This window comes from Panicum hallii, chromosome 2 (genome assembly GCF_002211085.1).
Source record: "Panicum hallii strain FIL2 chromosome 2, PHallii_v3.1, whole genome shotgun sequence".
Taxonomy (NCBI): Eukaryota; Viridiplantae; Streptophyta; class Magnoliopsida; order Poales; family Poaceae; genus Panicum; species Panicum hallii.
In genome coordinates, this window is record NC_038043.1 from 46,256,441 (window position 1) to 46,281,167 (window position 24,727).

The 24,727-nt window shown below is 49.5% G+C and overlaps 3 protein-coding genes and 1 pseudogene across 8 annotated transcripts; 1 reads left to right on the forward strand and 3 right to left on the reverse strand.

The window, feature by feature from the left end:
• Positions 1–73: 73 nt before the first annotated feature.
• LOC112880433 lies at positions 74–6,002 on the forward strand. 3 transcript variants are annotated; one of them, XR_003226322.1, is made up of 6 exons: positions 74–960; positions 2,109–2,392; positions 2,569–2,796; positions 2,897–3,543; positions 3,636–3,806; positions 3,908–6,002. XR_003226322.1 is itself a non-coding variant. In XM_025945059.1 (4 exons), exons 1-4 carry the CDS (start codon positions 510–512, stop codon positions 3,350–3,352), a joined length of 1,419 nt encoding a protein of 472 aa, XP_025800844.1. In that variant the 5' UTR covers positions 74–509; the 3' UTR covers positions 3,353–3,601. The 3 variants fall into 3 exon arrangements, 1 of the variants encoding a protein (XP_025800844.1); XR_003226323.1 differs by having other exon boundaries at positions 3,636–3,803; XM_025945059.1 differs by lacking the exons at positions 3,636–3,806; positions 3,908–6,002 and having other exon boundaries at positions 2,897–3,601.
• On the reverse strand, positions 3,622–5,665 carry LOC112880436 (annotated as a pseudogene).
• Positions 6,003–9,378: 3,376 nt separating the features above from the next.
• Positions 9,379–13,560, reverse strand: LOC112880435 (lysine-specific demethylase JMJ30-like). 4 transcript variants are annotated; one of them, XM_025945062.1, is made up of 7 exons: positions 12,966–13,560; positions 12,203–12,412; positions 11,159–11,290; positions 10,937–11,080; positions 10,305–10,397; positions 10,089–10,148; positions 9,693–9,834 (listed from the first exon to the last, which is right to left on the reverse strand). In XM_025945062.1, the coding sequence occupies exons 1-6, from the start codon at positions 13,407–13,409 to the stop codon at positions 10,107–10,109; spliced, it is 1,065 nt and encodes a 354-aa protein (XP_025800847.1). In that variant the 5' UTR covers positions 13,410–13,560; the 3' UTR covers positions 9,693–9,834; positions 10,089–10,106. The 4 variants fall into 4 exon arrangements, 3 of the variants coding, with proteins under 3 accessions (XP_025800845.1, XP_025800846.1, XP_025800847.1); XM_025945060.1 differs by lacking the exon at positions 10,089–10,148 and having other exon boundaries at positions 9,379–9,834; positions 12,966–13,555; XM_025945061.1 differs by having other exon boundaries at positions 9,601–10,148.
• A 1,473-nt stretch (positions 13,561–15,033) lies between these two features.
• Positions 15,034–23,657, reverse strand: LOC112880305 (transcription factor TGA2.1-like). The gene is made up of 11 exons (XM_025944858.1): positions 22,936–23,657; positions 21,573–21,685; positions 20,218–20,270; positions 19,867–20,082; positions 19,688–19,732; positions 19,487–19,546; positions 19,261–19,338; positions 19,039–19,129; positions 18,669–18,940; positions 16,433–16,672; positions 15,034–15,634 (listed from the first exon to the last, which is right to left on the reverse strand). The coding sequence occupies exons 1-11, from the start codon at positions 23,082–23,084 to the stop codon at positions 15,461–15,463; spliced, it is 1,491 nt and encodes a 496-aa protein (XP_025800643.1). The 5' UTR covers positions 23,085–23,657; the 3' UTR covers positions 15,034–15,460.
• Between the last annotated feature and the right edge of the window lie 1,070 nt (positions 23,658–24,727).

The window sequence follows — 24,727 nt, forward strand, 5'->3', positions numbered from 1 at the left end:
GGTTCGGCTGGTAGCCGCGCGCGCCACTGGACGCGACGCGATTGGCCGGCTTCGTCCACCGCGACGGCGACCTGCCCGCCGGCCCCCCTGTTCCTCCTTTAAACCTCCCGCTACGTGCAGCGAGGAGGCGAGGCGCTCCTCTCCAGCCATTCGCCAGCGCCGTGGACCCGAGCGAATAGAGTACGAGGAGAGCAGGCCGAGGAATCTGGGAACGTGCGCGCTCGCAGGTCGCTGCCGATCGATCGATCGATCGGGGGGCTCGAGCTCGGAGCCGAACCCGCCGCGCCGTTTTGTATTCGCCCCGTGGCGGCGCGTCCGAGATCCCCGTCACGAGCGGAACCCTGCCGCGGATCCCCGGGCGTCGCCTCGCGGTGTCACAGGCGGCACGTGGGGGCGCGTCCCCCCCCCCCCCCCCCCCCCCCCCCCGCCGCCGGCCGCCGCCCGCGCGATAAAGCAGCCCGTGGGAGGTGATCCTGCGCAGGGAAGGGAGGGGGGAGCCGCTGGGAGCCATGGCGGAGCAGGAGGACGGGAGCAGGAGGCGGCGGGAGGCGGAGGCGCCGGTCGTGGCGCTGGAGTGCGTGGCGGGGAGCTCCAAGGCGGAGGAGTGGGGCGGCGGCGGCGGCGTCGTGCAGGAGGGGGACGTGGTGGAGGCCGTCCGCGTGGGGCGCGGCTCCGGTGGCGGGGGCGCCGCGGCCGCGCTGGAGCTGGAGGCGCCGTTCAAGGGCGGCCGCGCCGGGTTGCACAAGGCTCTGCACGCGGCGTTCAAGCGCGGGGACACCTCCGTGGAGGTGCGCGTGCGGGGAGGCCGGGAGCTGCAGGCCTGCATCGTGCCGCACCATGGCAGCCCCGGCGGCGGCGGCGGAGGGGGCAGGAAGCAGTACGTCCTGCGGTCCCTGCACGACCCCAACTACTTGCTCGGATTCGTCGACCGCCTCGAGAGCGAGTGCCTCGTCCTGCAAGGTAACCAAGCACGGCCTGCTATGTCTGTCCACCACTCTGAACAATTGCTTCTTCATTGTTGCTCTGCATCCTCATGGAAGCGAGGGGCGCCCCGGTCATGTCCATTTTCTCTCATCTTCTGGTTTGAATCGTGTGCTCTGACCGGTGGCTGTGGTCCGAGACCGAGCGTTGAGGCGGGTGCTGAAACCTCGAGGTCTACGGTGAGGTCGAGTGTGGAGAGGGAGAGGCCGCAGAGAGACGACAAGGACTCAGGCCGTGGCCGCGTGGCCATGCTACGCTGACTGTATGAAAGAGGTAGACTATACACGTTTCACGCTACATGTGAAAGGGAAAGTTTCCTGTCAAATCTGAGGTTCAAACTAGACCCAGAATATTCTGATAACCTGATGTCTCAATGCATGATTGCAGGCCGTCATTCCTAGTTAATTTCTGCACATATATGCTTATTTCTTTTGCCTCTGCTCTGAGAAAACTAAGGAGCTTATGGTTATCAGTTATCAGAGTGACAGCTACATAACGACCATGAAAGGTAGCAAAGGAATGGAAACAGTCATAATCTAGGGAGAATGGAAAGACATCTCTGTAACAATGCCAAGTGCATTGCTGTCGTAGAAACTGGTAGTTTGTCTACGGTGGCGGTCAATTCTTCATTTCTTCCATAGTGATGTTCACTCGTTTTCTTGTCTTTACTGGGGAATATGGTATTGTTTAGTTTGGTAGACTATTGACATCACCCAAAGCCAAAGGACGCTAGAAACAGTCATCATGTGCTGCTTCCAATTTTGTTTGAACTTTTCTTCTGCAATCCTAAAAAAAACTTCTCTTCTGCTAGAAACTGGCATCTTGGTTGAAGCCATGAATTGCTTGTCTCAAACAATTCGAGTCATGAATTCCAGAGTTCGCACTAAAGATCTGTTTTTCTTGTGTAACTGTTTGTCTTATAGTTTAAAAAAAATGTTGTCTTACAATGGAAGCTTTTCTGATTTCTTGATGAGTCTTTTGACCATGCTTCTGATCACAGATGATGCTTTTATTTCTGAATGTTCTTTCCACATACAGTACGACTAAATCACGAGCATGCCAGGTTTTTTCTTGTCAACTCTAAACTTTCTATATAATCACAATTTGGCATCTGTATCTGCCTTTAGGCACGAGGAGCACAAGAGTTGCATCAGCATTGAGCAAGGCACAACTCCAGGATGGGTACGTGGCATATCCATGGGAGACGAAGATGCGTGACACACTGCGCTTGCCCAACTCTAGCTGCTACCTCTCGATGCTCGTCCTTCCCAAGGCTCTGGACTCCAACGCTTGTCGCTATGAGTCCTTTGACAACACACTGGCGCGTGCCAGTGCATGGCTCTACTCGGCGCAGGCCTCGGGCATCCCCGTTGATTTCATGAATGTGCAGAGTGAAGCTCTTCTCACCAAGGTGCAGATACAAGCTCTCTAATTCAACCATGTCACAATTACTAGAATGAACCTTCTGCTGGTTTGACTTTACCTAGAAACCTAAGCCTAGAAAATGGACACTCAGTTTGTTGTATTTCATTATGAAAGATCCTACACAAAGTTTAGCTTCACACTTTCACATTCTGAAATATGCAGATATCCGGAGAGACAGCGTCTTCAACTGTCAATTCAGGTTCATTATCTGATCTGTCGAATGTCACTAATGCGACGCTCTACGGTTTCGAGGATTACCATGGGGTGGACATTGGTGTGGTAAAGGCAGCACGGCTGTGGTACAGCTGCATAGGAGGAGAATTGCTGCTGGAGATACCACTTGAAGAATGTGACACGAGGCTTGGCTTTGCCATCAGCCGAACTGAAGAGGTCCCTTTTCACTATCAATTCTGCACAATGCTGGCAATTATGTTCCACTTAAGCCATTAGAACTATCATTGGAGCCTTCTGGTATATTTCTTTCTGTCAGGGTTTTATCTACATATCCTCCGTGGTTGTCGACGACAAAGAATGCGAGGCACCGTCATCGCGATCCGGGCTCCGTGATCTGTTCAACCGGGCCAAAGAGGCGTCGAAGCTGCTGGTCATCTCAAGGGTGTCCAACGAGAAAGTCCTTCCCTGGATGATCTCCACTTCAGGGGCAGTCCGTTGCTTTGACACCATCTCCCTCAGCCAGAAGCTCTCCTTGCACCGCCTCGCGGTGCGCCCTATCCAGCTGCATTTTCTCGCATGGGAGAAGCCTGCTGGTCCAGTGGAGAGGATCATTCGTTCACCGAAGCTACCCCCGCCTTCAACGCTGCTCCCTCAGCCACACCAAACCCTCATGGTGGAGAGCGTCGAGCCTAGACTAGATGCTGAACAGGACTATGTGGGGGATCTGTCGTTTCGGCTCGATGATCTCTCATTTGAGAGCAGCTGGGTGTGATTACAGATTTCAGTTTTTTCATACAGCCATCTGATGTGCATATGTATGTTTTGCTCTTCTCTAGTTCTCTAGGGCGGTATGCTCAGTTTTGTGCTGCAGGAATGCAGACGCCTCCTTGGAAATGTTCAGAACCTTTCTGGGTTCCTGGCCAAATCAGGGATGAGGCTTTCATAGCATCTGAAAATTATGTTGTGAGTGGAACACTTGTCGATTATAACACAACAATGGAGTAATCAATCACTTCCACTTTTCTCTGGGGAGTCTCACAATTTCACTTTGTTAGTTGTTTTACTGCAAAATCTACGGCAAACAAATGGTTCAGCATATCTGAAATTACTTTACTTTGGTCAAGACAAAAAAGAAAAAAGAAGAAGTTACACTTGGAAGTTGGCACCAGACAAGCTGTTGGTCAAATAAAGCTGAGATATGAGACATTTATGAAGCTGATCATGTAGTGAGGACTCTGCACTTAAGCACTCTATCTTGGACATAAAACCCTGGCATCACCATGACCTTCACTTGACACGGACTCTGCACCTGTTGCCTGTCTTGCAGGATGTCCTCCATGTACATCTGATCAAATGCGCGGCCGTCTTCGATGCGCAGGATCGTCAGCGGCGGGCCGAAGGAGAAGGCCAGCAGGTGGAGCAGCCAGACGCACTTGGCGGCGACGAAGAAGCACTGCAGCAGCTGCTCGGGCCACGGCCGGGACCAGCTCAGCGTTGCCACGACGCCGCTCATCTTCCGGTCGCAGAACCGGCTGAAGTCCTCGCTGTAGTACTTGGTGCCCTTCCTCAGCACCTCGTTCCAGCTTAGGTTGCGCAGCGCCACGAAGGCGGCGAAGCTCTGCCGGCGGTCCTCCGCGGGGTCGAGGCACCTCGGCGCGCCGTTCCGCTGGAACGCGGGGTTCTCGAAGTCCTGGTACATGGCCTGGTTCATGATCGCCTCGAGGTGGTACAGCACGACCTTCGAGCAGTGCTTGCCGACGCCGCCGGCGAGCGCGAGCTGGTACGGCCGCAGGAGCTGGTTCAGCTTGTCGGACAGGCCGTCGCCGGCTTCTTCATTCACCTGCTGGATCAGCGCCTTGCAGAGCTGCTTCACCGAGAGCCGGGCCTCCGACGCGATCTGCAAGAAGCCTTCCACCATCACGTCGTGGCTCACCGGCATCGGGAGCTCTCGGCTTGCCTCGATCGATCTCGTCGATCTCCGGGAGACGGACGGCGAGTTGGTGGCCTGCCGCAGCGCCTTCTTGAGCTCCGTGCAGTACGCTTCCACGCTCACCAGCTTGGTGGCCAGCTCCCCCAGCGACGACCTCACCTCCGCGGCTTCGCGGAGCGCGGCGTCACGGTGAGCGTTGGCCTCCGCGAGCTCCTTCTTGAGGGACTCGAGGGACAGCGCCCCCCACTCCGTCAGAAGCTGCGACATGTTGCCGCGCTCGATGGCGGTCGGCGACGTCATCTCCGGCGGCTTGGCTTTCTTCCTCGACTTGGGGAAGAGCCACGAGAGGATCTGCGGCGCTCTGTTCTTTGTCCGGGAGTGCGCCGACGGGGGCGGCATCCTGCTGCTGCTGATCGTCGCAGGCCGGATCGCATTGTTGCACGTCGCCGGCGGCAGCTTGAGCTCAGACGTGTGGCCCGCCCGGCCGGTGGACAGGAGGAAGCGGTCGGCCGAGGGCGCGGAGTGCATGAAGGCCGGGTGGATCTTGTACGCCGCGCCTCTGTTCCTTAGGCAGGGGTCGTTGGAGGAAGGGAAGAGCACCTCGCTGTTGGAGGACGAGAAGGCGTTGAGACCGTCGTAGTCAGACAGGGCCGCGTCGTTGCAGCCGCCGTGGTCCAGGGCGACGCCGGCCCAGTTCTCCGACCGGCTCCGGTTGTCCTGGCAAATATGGTTCAGTGCAGCCGCGGCCGCGCACTCCTCGTCGTCGTAGACCTGGCCGAGCACGGCAGCCAAGCAATATAAGAGACGCCATTGTCAGTGACGGTGAGCTTGAGGCATTAAGGCCGCACAGCCATGTAACCAACACTTGTTTTAAGGAAGCTAGCTCACCGGAGTAAACACGGGGTACTCCTCGTCCGCCGTCCTGGAGCGCGCTGGGGACGCGACCGGCGGGAGGCGGATGACAGCCGGGCTGCGGCTGGCGCCGGGCCCGGCGCGGGCATTGGGCGCGCCGCGCTGGAGGAGGGCTGCGTGGAGCTGGCGCAGCTCGACGGCCTTGGCGATGGCCGCCTGGACGTCCTGGCGCGAGGCCGGGGCGCGGGACGGGGACGGCGCCGCGGGGTCGAAGCACTCAGTGCCGGCGCCGGCCACGGCCATGGCGGCGGTGGCGGGTCAAAGGCTGGGATGCCCCTTTGGCTCCAAGGCTCCGCACGGGAAGAGTGAGGAGAAGGAATGGGCGAAGAACAGAAAACAGTAGCAGAGAATTCTTGAGAGGGGGGAGAGGTGGGTGAAGTGGTGGAGGTGGAGGGAACAGCACATTTGAAGAGATTGACAGTGCCTGCAGCGTCTTCTGGGCATTTTTTTTAATCTTTGCTACAATAGTAAACTCGACAGTTACTTTTGATTTGCGGCATGGCAGTAAGCCTTGTTTAAAAAAACCGAAACAGAAAGCTGCTGCCTGAATCTGTGGAAATCTAACTTCTTTTTTACGAAATTTCGTCATTACAAACTACTGGTAGCCATATAGTTAGCCGTGTAGGGTTAGTGCTTCCATAACTTTAGGAGTAGTTGGCAGTTGGGGGTGGGCCAAACAATGGTCGTGCTCTCTCTTCCCCATTGGTTATGAAACGAGCTGAGTTTAATGAACCTGCTGTGGTGATGGTGATGCCCTGCAGGCTTTCCTGCGTTGCTGCCTGCCTGGCTGGCCTGTTTTTGCTGATGCTGGGCGTTGGCCAATTACGGTTGCTGAAGCCCCAGAATTCAGAAGCTCTGGACGTCGTCGTAAAGGTCCCAAAAACTCCCTCTTCAATTTGGTACCTGGAGAAGCTCACCGCCCATGGTGCGTTCCCTAATTGAGAGGCCCCTGCAAATTGCGTTTCTCCCCACTGCTGACACCGCAACAATACTCTTATTTTTTCAGGATAAAAAAGGTCCGTTGCACAAAAACATTCTTGTTGTTCCTCATCAGTTTAAAAGAGCTCCAAAGTTCACTTTTTCTTGGTTGTCTAATGCAGGGGAGGATCTCTAGGAGCCTGTTCTTCCTGACACTGTCTTGAGCCAAGCGATTAGTCAAAAAAGGTTACCGCAGAAAGCTAACGAGATCCCAGGCCAGTAAGTTCAAATTAGAACCTTGGAACAAGGTTAGTTCGTAGCAGATGCAAAGCTCAAGGTCCTAGCTGTATCATATGGCCAATAATGCAAAAGAAGTTTCACGGATCACAAGTCAGGCCAGATAAGTTAAAGGGGTAGGTTAATCATGCTTACCTTTGGTCCCTTACCACCCAATGGAAAACTCTGATCAGCTCTAGGCAGCATTATCAGAGATCAGCGATTTGGAAAGGCCTCGGTTAGAGACGGCACAACCAACAAAAAGGTGATCTATCCTTTCGCTTTCTCTTTGCAGCTTTGAGAGCTTTTCCAATGGCGCCTAGCTAGATGGATCCTACTAGCGTGCATGGGGAGAACAGGATGGGACGTCTCTTTGTCAAGCCACAGTCCACAGGACTCTGGCGCTGGTAAAGCCTAGATACGGTCCTTAAACCAAAACAAACCCTTTCAATTATTTGAGCATATCTTGAAACTCAATTCACACCTGTTTGGAATATGAAGATTTGTAAAAAGTTAAACACACCATCCTAAAATTTTGCACCTTCAAAAGATTATGTGGAATATGTTTATATAAAAAAGATAAGTCTTAGGGGTCTAAACCAAAGACCTTTGAGCGTATCCTGCCCCTTTAAACTTTGATGCACACCTTTTCCTTTGTCTTTATGTCCCTTTTCTATCCTCCATTTTGCTCTTTTTTTAAAGGTATGTGCAGAGAGGCCAGTGAGCAAGAAAACGAAACCAGGTAGGCACCCCCCCGGGATGCCTTTGTCTCGGCACAAAGCAAGAACAAAATAACAGCTCGCAGAGCAGGCGGAGCCATGCAGAATGTTCAGAGCCTTCATATACCTGGAAGGATGTCTGTCTGTTCTAGCCCTCCAGGACGATGCATGCATATATGCTTGTACAATATACTAATCCCACTGGTCTCCTGTGCTATACCACCCACTAACCCATCCACTACACTTGGGCCCTGCGTCTGAATCCCTTGTTCTGGATGCAGCTAGGGGTGATGATGCTTTTGCTAATCTTTTTTTTACAAATCACAACAAGAACATGTAGGCCTAGAATACTAATTTCTGTATGGGCTGCTGTTCGGGATCACAAGGTGCCAATGCGGTAGTAGAAGGCTGGTCATTAGCTCTTAAACTAGTTGAGCATGTCAACAGATGCATGTGAACGCACAGTCCTTTCTGTCTACAGTGGGTCGGATTAGGTTACGTTAACCTGCTCCTTCAACCATCATTCATCAGTGTTACTTTTTTTTTGTGAAAGAATTCACCAGTGTTGCTGCAATGCTGCTGCCGGAACTACACCTGCTATGTGCTAAGTAGGAATTTTCTAAAACAAAACAAACAGCGGCCGAACATTGCATGAGTCACACACGAAACAAGCTAGAAAGTAGAAACCAAACGAAGTGCGCATCGGCCTGTCGTAGCAGAAACCTGTACCACTGCAAAGCTTGGACCAGATGGACCAGAGGCTAGTGTGCTGCAAGAGACGGTCCTAGCGATACGAGTCCAAAGCCGGATAGCGAAGAGCGTGCTCGGAACGTGCGGGTTTTGCAGAAATTTTGCAGGACTGAATAGTGAATACAGCTGCGGCCACAGGAACCCTACGAACAAGAGCAGCGTGACCTGACCACCCACTGCAGACCCTCCTGCTTCGCACGCAGCGACGCTGTTGCGCCTTGCGCGTGCAGTCGAAGAAAGGAAAGATGCGGTAGCGCGGGCGAGAAGCCAAGCGGCGGTGCCGCGCTGCCGCGGGTGACAACCGCAACGGCGCCGTAGGGCACACGGACACAGGCATCGGCGTCGCCGCACCGGGTGCTATCACAGCACCAGATCGACGGAGCGGTCAGGACGGTGGTGCCGCGCCGTGCAGTACGGCGCCATGGTGGGCACGCCGCACGCAGCGCCGCGGACGCATCGGCAGGGCAGGGGAGGCACGGCCGGGCTCGGGCAGCTTCTTTTCCGTGGCGCCATTCGCGGCTGTGGCTGGCTGGTGGTCCAGCAGCAGCAGCGACGCAGGGAGGGCACAGTCGCGGGAAGTTGCTGGGAGATCGACGCCAAAAGAATTTGACGTTGATGCCTGTCTTTTTGCAGGCACATATGCCTAGGCTGCTGCTACCGTGCAGTGCTCAAGGTACTGGGCTTTTGCTGTATGGTATGGGCCTCGCTTTGCTTCGATTCCATGTGTATGTGTGCAGCGTCTCTTTTCTTTCTCTTTCTCTTGCAGTGGTTGTGTGTCTCAAGGACAAGGACGAAGGTTCAGTGCTTTATCGGAAGCGGTGAGGGGATTGCAGGTAAACGCCGGAATGTCTCGCCGTTGACTGTTGCGGCTTCGCAGTTCTTGAGGTCACCAACCAAGATTCGCTCCTGCCCTACCAAGGTTTCATGTTACACAATTATCTTTAGGCTCTTAACCAGCGCTTTAATTGAGAGTTAGTACATACCTGACGGAAGTGTCGGGTGCCGGGTAGACTCATGATCCCATCTGAAATTCCGTATACGGCTATACGCTGTGCGCTTGTCCAAGCACGTACCCCATGCGAGCCCATGCCACGAACTATTGCAGGGTTAGCCTGGAGGGCACAGATGGACATTTTGCACAAGCCAGGGCACCGAGTAGGCGAGCACAAGCAGTGCCTGTGATTACAGGCAACTGACATGCAAATGGGCTCTTCGTACAGAAACGGGATGTGTGGTTGGTATTGGTAACGAGACAGGTGACACCAACAGTAAGGCAACCTAATTTGGAGAAAATGACACTGGGGAGTGGGGACTAGTGCACCCCTTCAACCTCAACTCTCATGAATCAGATGGTAGCGCGATGGTCGATCATCGCATTGTTACAAGCAGCATATGAGCAGTTTCAGTATCTGAATCACAGGTAAAACTAACAACGCCACATATGTGATGTGTGCCTACATCCATTAAAAGAGGATGTCACCTGAAACGAAGGGTCCTGTCAGGTTTCTTTAGTCTTCTGCAATCTGACTCCAGCGAGGGAGAGAGAGAGAATTGACGCTATGAACCGCCTGAAGGTTGAACTGTTGCACGCCACCAAAAGCTAACCGAGAAACTTGTGGAGAGAGATCTGACGTAGTGCCACCATTTTGGTGGGATGTAGAGCAGTTCACCGTCCTCCAGTATGCAATCCATGAATTCCAGGTTTTCGGCCCTAGGGAACTCCTTCAAATCGATGTTGTCAAGATCTACCTGCATAGACAATTATTAGCACGACAGCAGTGCATTCTAACTACAGCGAGCAAAGCCCAACAAGATTTGGAAACGAGAATTTATCAAGATAATTTGGACCCAGGAATAAGAATGAGCAGTCCCAGAAAGTAATCACTGATCGACTGGCAAACATACAGTAACTATCAGAAATGTACCGAAATAGAAAACAAATTTATAAAAATGCTAATAAGCATGAAGGAAACCAAATGACATAGAGAGTGGAAAGTGGAAACCTTTTGTATGCAAAGCCATCAAAATGCACTAGCAAGTTGGTCCAGTTTGCAATACCATTGCTTGGAGTAGTGAAGACAGTATTAACAATACAATCCAGAAATTCAGTATTTCAAACTTTTAGCTGCCAGAACTATATGTAAAATCATGACGATCTGCAAATGGTATCTCCGTGCCTTTCCTCATAAATACATATCTAACTGAATAGATATACGTACCTGACTGGTATTGCTTAGCATAGTTTCTGTGTGTGGATACAACTCTTCAGATATGGAAGCAGGATAGAGTCTAATATACTTCCTGCCCAAGACCTGTAAAAACAAGCATTAACCATTGCTGATAAAACTTACCTAATGAAACAGATATCACTATGAGAAAATGTTAAGCTACAAACATCTACAACCACTCAAAACAGGCAGTTGCCAGCAAAAGCCTTTTGCCAAGATCTTTACCTGGTATATAATTGAATTTAACCGGTGATTATGCCCAACTTTCTGATCTATTCATTATGAGCACTCGTAGATGTCACATTGAGATAGCATCTAATTCCAATGCATGAAAGATTAAATGGGCATAGCTAACTGATAACTAAAATAGAACATGGTTCACCCGTTAATAAAGTAAGATAACAGAACGCTGCCACATTACAAGATTTTTTTTTTAACTTGGCTATGTTAAAATATCTTATCTATTACAAGATATTTTAACAAAGCCAAGTAAATGGTTGGGGATATATCCTTTTTCAAACTACAGCTTAAAAGGTTTCTGGCATTTGTTCGCATTTTCTCAAATTGTAGGACCACCAGTTTTAAATTGATGCAGGAAATTGACACGGGAAAACATGCTTTACCTGAGCTAAAATGTTGTGATGTGGATCATGGTGCAATGGTGTAACTGTTCCGTGTGGGCCAAACCAAGCATTGAGTGACTGTAGTTCACCTCCACCAGCATAACAGTAGTCAGGAACTATTATGTCTTCACTGAGCTCTTTTATCTGCTCAATCGAATGAAGTGAAATCCACAACTGAACAAAGCCAATCTACTACAGAATCAACAGTGACAGATTGGCTACCTGCTCAAACAATGGATGCTGAGCTAGATATGTCAAATTTGATGGACAATCAGTTGACCACATCCTCTCGAGGAACTGAGAAAATGTGATAAGCTCCTGCTTCCAGAAACTACACACATAGTTTTTTCCAACCTGATGAAAATCAACTTTATAAGTGAACCAAAAATAATCATTACAAACAATAAAAAACGTTTGGACTGCTACTTTATTCAGATAACCGGCAATCCTAAATAAGAAGCAAGCAACTGTAATAACATCCACCAAAACATGTGTGTCTTGTGAGTTGGAATATCTCAGTGAATTGCAGTTTGATATACTTCCTCCGGTCACAAATACTTGACATTTTGACTAAGATCCAGACAAACTTTTGAAACTTTGACCATCAATAGCTTAAACTATTTAAGTTGGAAACAAAAAAAAAATGTGTTGATTACTAGATTTGTCTGAAAAATACTTTTATAGCCTCAAACATTTATCAGATAGTATAGCTATATTCTAATAAAAAATAGTGGACAACGTAGCATCTCAAAGACAATGACCGTGAAGAGTCGATGGTGCCAAGTATTTTTAACCGGATGGAGTAATATTTCAGTCCTTTGGATATTACATTATGCAGTGAGAGCAGTTTCAAAGAGGTTCAATTTACCTGGTGTTTTTTAAGGCAGTTTACCTAGTGTTTTGGCTGCATGTTAAAAGATCAAAGTTTCACATCTGAATAGCATCAATGGTACAACCAACACAAATACAGGCTACACTCTGTTTTACTGTTAATTACTGCTACTTGATGACAAGGCTGATTGAGATAAAAATCCGATTTGAACAGCTTATAGAAACAAGTAATAGAATGGAGCATCATGTTTAGATACACTTAAAAGGCCATGGAAATGAGTTCTACTTCTGTAGTTTATTTTCTTGGCCTTTTAAATGCATTTGTCAAGCACAAAAAAAGGCAAATACATACTCAAAGTGATAATGCGTTAAGTTAATGGAATATATAGTCTGCTTCCAAAGTCTTTCAGCATTTAGTAAAAGAGAAGCATTTACTTCAACAGGAACAGTCCGATCTCCAGCAATCTTCTTGAGGTATTTAATGTCCTTCCATTTTGTCCTTGCAGGCCAATGATCGATGGCGCCACTGATTATGACAGGGGACTCACGTAAAAAGTAATTACATATAAACTCCTCCAAGGAAATGTGTGATAGCCTCTCAACTTTCTTACAGGATAAAGACTTCACAGGAAGAATTTTGAGTGCCTGAAACAAATTATTTGTCAACAGCATTACAAGATGAGGGACAAGAGCTGAATTAGAAACCTTTCCATCAGCAAAACAAATTCAGTAAACAACTAAGCAATCAGTTAACTAGAGGAGATATTTTCATTCAATACAGCCTGCAATTATCCTTCCATGAATAATAGCCCCACAAAATATGAATGATCCTAGGTAAGTTACCCCCAAAAAATATTATGATAGGATTCACTGTAGCTTTGTCCAAACAATCAGAACATATATGTAACCTCTCATTTCCCATAGATTCTGGCATTGCATCACATGCCTGGTGTAGTTACACTGAGTTCTCAAAGAATCATGAATTATCCAATCACGTATTCTAAGCAAGCCCAGTTTCGTCTCAAATTCCCAACACTTACTGTAGTTCCAGTGTTCAAAAAGTGAATTCAGAAATGAAAAAAAAACTATTCATACTAGTACAACAGCCCCTTGAAATCTCAGCGCAATTCGGACACACGTGGACACCAATGAGCTCATACACAAACAGGAAATCTTACAAAAGCAATAGCGATCTCACATCAGCGATGTCTCGGTTCCTGTCGAGCCCGTCCCTCCACCTTTGGTCCTCCTCATCGACGGCCACCGCGCCGTCCTCGCCGCCGCACGGCTCGGCGGAGATGCGCGCCAGGGCGGCCTCGAGGTCGGCGCGGAGCAGGTTGCCCCCCATGATGAGCCCCATGTCGAGCGCCTTGAGCGCGGCGGCCCGGTCACCGCCCGCGCGGAGCCGCGCGACGTGGAGGCAGGCGAGCGCGTAGGCGTCCCGCCAGGCGGCGCCCACCTCGCTCCAGGGGCCCGAGTGGAGCTGCTCCCACGCCATCTCCCGCGCGGCCTCCGCCGCGCGCAGGTCCCCGGCCCCCGCCGCCGCCTTCTCCGCCGAGGCGACGAACGCGAACCCGCCCTCCCCCGTTATCTCCCGCAGCAGTGCCGCCACCCGCTCCGCCTCAGCCTCGCCGCCGGCCATCGGGGACGGACGGGGCGGCGCCGTGCTGGTGCGGGTGGGGGGAGAAGAAGAAGAAGAAGAAGAAGAAGAAGAAAAGGGCGCAAAAGCGCAGGAGCGGAGCGGAGATATTTCTGGCTCTGATTGCTCTGCTCCGGATGCGCGTGCCTTTGCCTCTTTCGGTGCGATGATGCGCTCGAAACCTTCCCCATTTGGCGTAACCGTGATTTCGTCTCGTTTCCCCGTTGGAGTTGGGCAACTTGTGATTGAGGGATGGGCCGGGTCGCCAAGCCCAACCCTTAGCGGCCGAAGAGGGGCTTGATTGGGCTAAGAGGCCCCCAGGATGAGGAGCGAATGGTTTTATTGAGGCCCATTTGTAGATACACAAAAGAATAGCCTAGAGATGTAGGCCGAGTTCCAGGCAGGGGCAACAGGCTTTAGGATCTCTAGAGTAGGCTTGTCTTAAGTCTCCAGAGAGCATGCTTGGATGGACTAAAATTAAACTGTAATCATGGCTAAAGTTTAGATGCTTAAATTTTAGCTGGTTAAAATTAGCATTCTCTTATTTAGATACTTGAGCTACACTTTAGTTGTATTATTATAAGGAGAAGTCACTCACACCCATGTGCCAAGCACGATGGAAGATAATAACGTTTAGAGGAGAGTATTTTGGTATTTTGCTATCTGTTATTAGAAATTAGTTCTTATTAGCTGGATTTGGAGAACCAATGGACTAATTTTTAGCCTACATTTAGCCTACCTCTTTGGATCATCTAGAACTAAATTTTAACCGGCCCTAAATCATAATACACCTAATCTACCTCACATAAACGAGCCATTCTTCCTTCAAGCACACGAATAGAACCCAAAAATGGATGACCCCAAATATATCTTCTAAGTCATAATCTTTCCTCTGTACTGACGGGAGCAAAAAATAAAGAGCCTCGAGTATTAGAAGAAAAGTGCCTAGACCTAAGTACCTAACAAAATTACAAAATTTAATCAAAACCTGAAATTGTATTGCAGTGATTTTACTCTTATTAATGGTCACTGTATTTTATTTGCTCCCAAATGCGCTTATTTTTATTGTCTTTCTGGTTTTATTTCTACCACCTCATATTCTTAGCTCTTTTTTCAGCATGGATGCCACCTTGGAAAGTTTATTAATAAGATTTTACAGATATTCCTAGGGCTTTCAAATACATTAGCCAATATGAGGCGTAAACATGTTAGTCAGCCACGTCTAAAATCCACTTTTAATTCAGTCTTATTGCTTTCTTTTTAGTCCTAAAACTTTTTGCAATACATAAATAAAAATAAAAACAAAATTAAGTGAATATTTATTTTTTATATTTGCAAACATAATTAAGAAATGGAAAATATTCTTCAAGAGTTTCGGTCGCGTGATAAATGCTACCGAAGCTAAGATCGCGGAGGAAAAGGGACATGCCTACTGTGAGCAGCCGAATCATCCTAGCTACTATCACACAGATAGATCTAATGGCCTAGAAAATGATTAAAAATCCACCAATAATCTCAACTCTCATTCTCTCGAGCTATACGTACAACACGCTGCGCAGTGTTGTCAAGCTGAGCTGGATGCTTGTTGGCGTTCGTTCAACAGTTCGACATGCATGAGGCGATGATAAAAGCACAACGGGGATTGCTGGCATATATGCAGTTAATTAAAACGCCTCATCATCTCCAAAGTCGATCATAAGCAGATTACTAGTTAAAAACATCAATCAGACGCGTCGACTGATGAGCAGCCGACGACCGACCGATCGATCACACCTAGCTATAGCTAAGCTCCTCCACTTGCATGGTCCAACGAGTACAGTCGTCGTCGCTAAGATTAACATCCTTTTTGTTGATGACGATTCCTCGACCTCACTCTCTCCCTCCTAGCAAGCTACTACATACGACTAGCTACCTGCAAGCTGGTCTGGGTCGTCGATCTGCTGGGTTTTTCACTTCTTGATGAGAACTGGCGATGAACGAGCACACCATGCATGCGTCCATGCATGCCCCATATATGCATGCATAGACGCATGCGTGCGCCGCCGCCGCGGCCACTAGCTGTGGCCCTGCTGCTGCTCCTGCGGCGCCCTGGGGCGGGTGACCCAGAGCGAGCTCAGCGTGCGGAGGCGGTGGAAGTAGTCGGAGACCGCCAGCAGCGACCGCGCCATCTGCCGCGTCGTCAGGATCTGGTGCAGCCGGTGCAGCGTCTGCTGCCGGAGGCTCTCCGCCTGCATCATCGTCATGCATATCATCCATCCATGTGTTCATCAGAAACAAATCTCGATTATATTGTAACTAAACAAAAAAAAACACCACACACAACACAAGCTACAACAAATTAAATTAGGAACAGATCATTATTGTCAGTACTATATCTGACGTTTTGCCATCGTCACACCAGAATCAGCCTGCAGCATACAATTTGCAGCGGCCCTAATCGATAACAACAGTCCACGCACGCAACTCCGTTTGTGGCAGCCATGGGCAGGTGAAGGCAGCCTAAACAAAGCCGGCATCAAGGTTCACCTACCCGACATGGAAAGCTGGATGAGCAAGCAAAGGGTTTGGCACTGTCCTATCTACTAGCATCCTAAAACAACTGTCTGCATCGATCGATCTGTTAGCCCTGGGAGAACGTACGATTTTTATAGTATACCGGGTCTCCATTTCTGGGATGGCGACAGTTGGGTGCTTTTTAGTAATGTTAACTCTGAACCTAATCCCTGCGTCTGCTCTGCCGGCCTGCACCTGGCGTGCAGTCCGTGCTAAACATATCCAACTAATAAACCATTTGTTTAATTAGTCGCTGACTAATCAGCCGCATTGTCGATCTCAAATTAATTAGGTGAACCATCCAAGCCGATCCAGTGTACCTTGCTTCAAATAATGATCGAATATGTATCGATCGATCTCGTTGCGTTGGTTGAAGCTCTAACTAACCCATTACAGCGACAGCGATCGAATTAGGAGGAGTAGTGATACTGAAGCGAAGCTGCTAGCTACCGGTGCTTGCATTGGTTACTTACTTGTCTGACGAAGCCCTCGAGGGTGGAGAGCTTGTTCATGGCGGCGGCCATCTGGCCCATGTAGTTGGCGACGTTGGAGGGGCAGCTGAGCGCGTCGGAGACGACGGTGTCGGAGAGCGACTGGTAGAGCGCGTCCAGGCCCTGGCTCAGCGCCTCCTCCGTCTCCAGCGCCGACTGCTGCAGCCCGTACACGCCCACGATCTGCTGCTCCGTCAGGGGCTCCACGTGGCTCAGCAGCATCTGCATGTCAGCATGTGTCAACAATGTGAAAACATTAAGCAAAGTAAGTAACATGATGATGTTCACATATACGTGACCAGGAGCATGCATGCTTATGCAGAGCACACTCGTGTCCGGTTTATGCTTAGGTCCACAAACATAATTGTAATCACATGCAAGTCCATGAAGTTAATAAGTTTTAATCAACAGCTAGCAGAATAAAACTTAGGGCATGTTTGGATCTGGGTGACTGAACTTTAGTTAGTTCCGTCATATCGGATGTTTGGATATCAATTAGGAGTATTAAATATAGGCTAATTATAAAATTAATTGCATAAATGGAGGCTAATTTGCGAGACAAATTCATTAAGCCTAATTAGTTCATGATTTGCCTATGTTGTGCTACACTAAACATATGCTAATGATGAATTAATTAGGTTTAATAAATTCATCTCGTGAATTAACAATTAGTTTTATAGTTAACTTATATTTAGTCTCTCTAATTGGCATAAAAATATCCGGTTTGAACTGGACTAAAAGTTAGTTCCTGGATTCAAACAGCCCCTCTTAAAGTTCTAATATATATATAACTTCTCACTTTTGGTGATAAAAAATTATGTATAATTTTGAATAATGTTTTCCACTCTACACTAGTGTGTGTGTTGGTTGGGGGGGGGGGGGGGGTTGGTTAGAGAAATGTATCAAACTCGTGAGATTTTTAGAAGCATCTACCAGACTACCAGTTCGTCCAAAAGTGTAGAGCGAGAAAAGGTGGGAAAAAACTCAATAAACAATTGATCGATCGACCACTAAAATTAATGCCTATTATATGTTGCCTCCTACGTTCATGCCAGTTTCAGAGCAGTCATGGCCCCCCATTTCCACAAGTGGGAGAAAGACAGAACGGCGGTTTCTCATCTCCGTCTTCAATGTGCCCGAGGCCGAGGGATTCACGCCTAGCTAGATCGCCGCCCATCTCGGGGGTGCGCCGCGAATATGGCGGAGCATGCCTGCACGGCGCTCGATCGACGGAGATCGACGAGGGTCCCGGCGCTTCAATGCCGCGGAGATCGCCTGGCCTGCCTCCCTCCCATTTCCATGGGGAGCCTTCATGGGGAGCGGCCGTGGAAGGCGAGGCTGCCCTTACCCATTTCCGGCAACCACCGTATCGGAGGATTTCGGCTGCTGGCCAGTTGCTACCCGAGGTATGTATGTGCACCAATTACCAACTCCACCTGCACGGCTTGTTGCATCACTTGCATGCTGCTGCCTGCCATGACTAGGATCAATTCTTGTGCAGTGGGACATTTTTTTTTGGTGCATGTGTACGTGTCGCAATCATGCTGCTGCTCTTAAGTTATATCTTGCTGATGAAAGCTGAATTTTTGGGGGTTTATTACTTTTTCTAACGACATCATCAGTAGAAAAGGAAACCTAACTTTTAGTGCATATATATTATTTTGCCATGTAAAAAAATTATTCACATTTTTTTCTATGTTTACATTGACATCCCCTTGCATATTCAGTTTCAAACTATTCTAATTATAGAACTTCCTTTATATATGTTTTTCCCCTACGGTAAACATATCTGCCTTGACCACCTAGAAAAAAAGTACCTGACAAAAATTGGGGATTTTTTTGCATTAAATTAATGCCATGAATAACTACAGTACTCCGTAGCAATTAAACCCAATCCTAGGTGGGGTAGAGTTTCGTAAATGTAGTCCTTGTATTTTTGCACGGACTGAAATTGCTATATCATAGGTTTTAGGGGGTTTACAGGGATAATACGGTCGAGTTTCTAGAAGCAGCAGTCTTCGTCACCGATGATGATCCACTGACGTCGCTGTAAGTGCCATGGAGAGGTGGCCGTCAATTACCGACGGCAGCTATTGACTCTCTCTAGGGTTAGGGTTAAGTCACGCGGGCTCCCAGGTCATGAAGGCCGAGAGAGATGAGAGATGACTGATGCAGCGCTAGCTAGTAAGGGAGGGACACGTGTCCGTGGACGACGCACCTTGATGACCTCGGAGGGGCGGAAGCCGCCGAGCCAGAGGAAGCAGCGCTCGGCGGGGCTCCTCCAGACGCCGGAGATGAGGTGGAAGACGTCGCCCTTGATGGCGCCCTCCTTGATGCCCATCATCTCGTCGTGGTGCGCCAGGCAGCTCTCCACGTACATCTGCAGCTCCCCCTCCGGCAGGTGCTGCTGCAGCGCCGCCCGCAGCTCGTACATCAGGCGGTAGTGCTCCTCCTGCCATCGCCCGTACTCCACGTCGAACATCGCCGCCTCTGATCGAATCCATGATCGATAGCTTAATCAGCAAAACAAGAAATGTCTCCGAACTTATCAATGGAATGCGAAGAGGTTCGAGAGCTGGTGTACGTACCTGAGCTGAGGCCGTCGATGCCGCCGATGGGGACGCCTTTGCCGGCGACGCCTTGGTCGGCGAGGAGACCGCTGTTGGGGAAGAAGACTCCCTGCAGATTTGTACATATTTGTGCAGAGATCAGTTCAGGTTCAGGCTTCAGAAAAGGCTCAATGGCTATGTGCACTGCATTTCAACTTTATCTTTTTCGTCTGTGGTGAAATCAGCTATATATCCAATTACCTGAGCTCTTGCAGTGTGCAGTTCTTGTTCGAGCTGAGCTAGCCTGATCCTGCTGGACTCCAGCTGCTGGATGTAAGCCTGTTGCAACCAAGAGAGGTTAAATTATTCTGCATTGACATTGGCATGATGGGCAAAAAAAATGAACAATGTTAATGTTTGGTTTTGATTTTTTTTCCTTGTATTTTTTCGTTTCATGTTGGTGTTAGTCAGCTGTCAATTCACTCACCTTCTTCCTTAGCCTGCTTTTCCTTGCTGCCTCCCTGTTCTGGGCCAGCCTTCTTAGTGTCTGCACGTGTTAATTGCAGCGTGATGCCAAACAGTAAACAAAATTAGTGAAAGAAATTGACTACTACTAGTGTTCTTTATCTGTTCCCACAATTAACTAATTCATCAAGAATTGAGGCTTGAGAGTATCATAACCCATTACTTTCGGATCGCGTTCAGAGGTCGATGTGCCCCTCCTGTGATCCTTCTACAACCACCAAAAAATGGGGAAAAATTAAGCAAGACCATGGAAAACAGCTACAAGCACAACGAAAATGAGCTTGTGTGCATGGACCAAGCCACCGAATTCATATTCAAGAGGAGCACTAGTTAACCACTCACCTTGGTCAGTGGCTTCACATCCTTGATCATCCCGGGCGCTGCAGGCTCCGCCCCGGCAGCGGGGAAGGGTTGGTGCTGCAGGTGGTGGTGCTCCTGCTGCAGCCTCCTGCTCCCCGCCAACTCCTCCATGGCGGCCTGCTGGTGATGGTGATGGTCCGGTGACCTAGGCTGCTTGGATCCCACCGGCGCCGGGGACAGGACTAAACTAATCTCCCCCTACCAATCGCATCAGAGAGATCATTGGTCAGTTAAACAACCAAATAAGTCGAAATCATCTATCGACGGCAGCAGCTGCAGCATCTGAAAAGACAATGAGTGCCTCAACAAATCTGAGATGCGTGGCTGCCTTACCTTCGGCGATGGCTCCACATGCATGGGCTGGGAGGGGAAGATGTTGAGTGTCTCTGCATCCATGAACAAGACAAGGAAACAAAGCAACGGCCTGGTGAGAGTCTGTAGCAAGCTGGAGCAGGGCAGCATGTACTCATCAGACATCACATATATATATATATCCACTGAGCTGAGCTCTGAAGAAGAAGAGCTTGAGAGAGGCTGTGGCCTGTGGCGCTGCATGCAGCACGCAGCAGGAGTTGCAGTCCTCAATCATGGCGGTACTAGCTGGGCGCCGGGCAGTGCCAGTATGCAGTACAACAGGCAGTGGCACGAGAAAGCTGGAGATACGGGACAGCAGGGATTCGCACAGCAGCCATAGCTAAGGCGTGCTTGTACTGAAACCGAAAGGGAAGTGGATAGGATCGAGTCAAACGTGCATGCATGTACAGATGCTGCTTGCACTGCTGTAGAGGGGAGAGGGGAGAGACCGAGAGAGGGAAGGGCATGTATGAGAGAGAGAAGAGAGGAGAGAGAGAGGGAGATCAGTAGCCACTAGCCAGCCACTGGCGTACTGGAAGAGATCGATCATCCCCTCTGCGTGTACTGTTCTGCCGCGGGCACATGGAGCTCGATCGCGGCGAAATCATTGAGCAGTCCTGTCCGTTACATGTCACAGTCCGACCGGCCGGAGGTAGGGGAAGAGAGAGAGAGAGAGAGAGAGAGAGAGAGAGAGAGAGAGAGAGAGGAAGAAGACGGGAAGAGAGAAAGGAGAGGAAGCAAGAAACAAAAAGGCAAAAAGCTAGAGGGAGAAGCTTTCTTGGCTCCATGCATGGACTTTGAGCTAGCAGCATGTATGTTCTCGCCGATTCCCTGGCCTGGCCCTCCAAAGCGCTGCAGATTTGCAGCAGATCCTGGTCAAAAGGGGTACCTGAGAATCTGCTGCGGCCCGGCCGGCCGGCCGCGGCCGTATCGCCGTTCTTGATCTCACATGCCTGACCCCGGAAAAGGATGCGCGTTTCTGCACTGCATCTCTGACTGCTGCACCGATCGAGACGAGAGCATCGTCGGATCGGAGGAATCCCTGCAGCTAGCTATCCAGTCCACACCACGACGCCTATCCATCCATCCATCGATCACATATATTTCTGGGCCTAGCTATGTTTCCATTACTGTTACTACCGCTACTAAATGCGGCCAAAAAGAAAAAAAAACTACTAGTAACTGATAGGACTGCCCTAGTCTACAAGCGTTACTACCGCTGATGATCAGTTGCATTTGACTTCCCGCAAGCAGAAAAGGCAGGCAAAAACATGGCAACTGCAGTTGAATTCCGGTCGGAGGGCTGCATGCATGCCTAGCTAGTACACACTTACGCCTTTGCTCCTGGTGCGTGGCGCCATGGCCGCTGCCGTGATCCAGGTACATGAACAAGGCCTGGTCCAGCTCCCCCAGATGGTCATACGCCCCTGACGCCTCCTTGCCGCTCCTGCTTGTGTGCGCAACAGAAAGATGCATATATATAAATATATATAAGTAACAAGTGATGACGCTGTAACATTTATGCAGCAGATGCGTTTGCACAGGATTTGAGGACTGATGAAACTCTGAAAGGCACCGCACCATACATCATCATGAAATCATGCTGCTATAAGCTTGGCCTATGTGTGTGTGACTGCATGGTGCTAGTCATTATCTCTGGTCCAACCTCTGCAGGATGGGAACAGGAGAATAATATGGAATCTTCTCTAGCTTGTAGCATTTATCTGGCAACCCAGAAAAATATGGCTAGCTACGTGTAGTCTCCAAATTTCATGTGTGCAGGCTATACTCACTGAAAGGGGAAATAAAAGAGAGAGAAAGCAAACAATATATCAGCTGCCATGCATGTCCTAATGTAAACTAATATTCTTGTCCTTGTTCTGAAAACATGCAATAATTAGTGCAGTTGGATCCAAGATTCAAAAGAAAGACAAACTGGTGATTTGTTAATCAATTCACAGCAATTCAACTATCTGGCACCAATAACAAATGAAAGCACCGGGTTTTAAATCCATAGTTGGTTTAGTAACCATCTACCACACTTTTGTCCTCTTGGGAGAAGGAAGGAAGAAGAAGAAATGGAAGAATCAAATCCGGTCGCCAGGCATATCAAAATCAGAAATACTCCAACAATCACACTCGCCAAATGATTTTTTAAGGGGTAGCAGGGCAGCGCTGCTAGCTATATGGTTTTATTGCGGAATCAAAAGAACCGCAAGATTTCAGAAAGGGAAAAAAAAAACAAGCTCGGTGCAAAGGCGATAAGTAGTAAATGCAAAATTCAGTGCAAACACATGAAGCAGAAGCACAGGAATTAAAATTTGCATCAGCTAGGCAAAGGAAAAATCACCAGCATGCAAAATTCAGTGGTGCAAAAGACTGCAACAAGACGGCCGGTACCCTACCCTTCCAAGCTAGCTAGAAACGGGCTTCCGGATTTGCCAAGAGAAAAGCATGAGAAGGAAAGACCGGAAAGCAAGCTCAAAACCAGGCAAAACCGAAGCAATCAGTCAATCAGCAAAGAAAGAAGATCAAACAAGGCACGAGCAACCAGATCAAATCAAACCCCATGGAAATGGAACCGATCATCGACCGATCGATGGAGAATTCAAGAACAAGCCACCAGAGCAGCACAAACAAACCAGAGCTGAAATCGAAGAAATCGACAGCAAGCAGGAAGAAGAAATAGAACTTTACATGAAGCTCGCGGCGGCCGCATGCATGGAGGATGAGGACGACGAGGACGGAGGCTGCTGGTGGTGGTGGCCGTGGTGGTGGTTCATCATCCCGAAGGAGATGTTCATCTCCTGCTGCTGCTCCCTGACGCTGCTGCCGCCGCTCGCCATGGAGGAGATGAGAGGAGCCCTGGCCGGTCGACCGATCACTGGCGAGGCGACCGCAGGCGCACGCCGACACGGCCTGCGCGCAGGCGGCGTACGTGTGTATATATCCCCGGCCGGGCTGGCCGCAGGGAGGCCCTAGGAATACGGTTTGACTCTAGGGGCCGGGCCGGGGGAGAGGGCTAGCGGCCAAGGCAACACCTCTATCCCTCCACACTAGCGAACCACCTCATGACCAAATCTTTCTAGGACGCTAGTCATTTGTGATGGACCTTGGAGCCTAGCTATCTAATACTAACAAACCACTAACTAGTAGTTGTGTTCTAGTGCTCTTCCTTCTACAGTTTCTCTGTCTATCTCTTGCTACAGTCTCTCTCTCTCTCTCTATCCCTAAAGCTCTCTTGCTGTTGATGATCGGTATGTATCTCTGGGCTGGATTTTGTGCAGATGTGCCTACGGATTCCAGGAAGGAAGGTGATGACCTATTAATGGCGAAACAGACTTTCTGTTTGGCGCCATGCTCGCTGCATCTAATGAGGGCGATGCAAACAGCCCGGCTTTTCTCCCTCTCTTCCTCGCCGTTCTTCCCTTTAGAGAGAGAGGGGGGGGGGGGGGGGGAGCAGGTGAAGAAGACGTTGCCGCCTTTAATTTCCTCTCCCTCTTTTGCACCGACACCCATCTATTTCCCTCATTTGCATTTTCCACCCTGACAGAAGCGTATCCAGTGTATTCTCTGCTTTTCTTTCCAAAAATAAGTTTTGACTGATTTCAATTTATAAATTCTACGGAACACGGAACAGACCGCATATTAGTAGATGGGACAGGGGACTGATATGCATATTGCTGTTCTTAAAGATATCGGGTCGATTTTTTTAGGAAGGGGACAGGACAGTTGCAGCCCGTCCCGTTTTAATTTTTCACTCCCGGTGAAAGTCAACCCGTGTTCTACGCAGCAGAACAACAGTTTTCAAGCCGGGCGGTTGCAAAAATGGTTGCCTGGAAAGCCAGTCATGGAAGGCACCTAGCTAGAAGACACGGTGAGGTAGGACCGGAGGAGTGAAAGAGCAGGGCAAGGCGAGTAACTGGCCTCGGCAGCTTGACCGGATCGAGTATGCCGGCGGGCCACGACAAGAACCGCCTGCCTGGCCGTGGCCTGGTCCAGAGCCGAGAGCACCTCCGGTCAGGCAGGCCCGGAGAGAGAAGAGAGAGAGGAGTGATCGGTGGGGAGTTTGTATGTGAATGCTCCTGTTGCGTGCAGTGCGGTTGCGGCTCTCGAGGCACGCGCACCGTCCCACCTCCCAAAATCATCAGCCTCCTGAGGCGAAGTGAACCCTCCCCTCTCCGAAATTTACGTGGCCGCATCCCCTTCCGTTCTCTCCCAAAATCCTCCAGAGATCAGTTCAAAAAAAAACCTCCAGAAATTGACTTGCCAAATGCCAAGGTGTGGTGCTCGGGGTACTAGTGCGGAATTTCACAAGAACTGGCGAGAATCGTTTCGATTCCGTCGAGGATTCGGGGAGGATTCTCACGTCCCGGAACGCGATCGGTTTCTTTTCGTTTTACCGTAGCTTCGTGCAAAGCGAACGGAGCTGTGCTTGAAGAAAAGTATGAGCCCCCCTGGCATGGCGCGGAAGGGGAATTCAGGACTG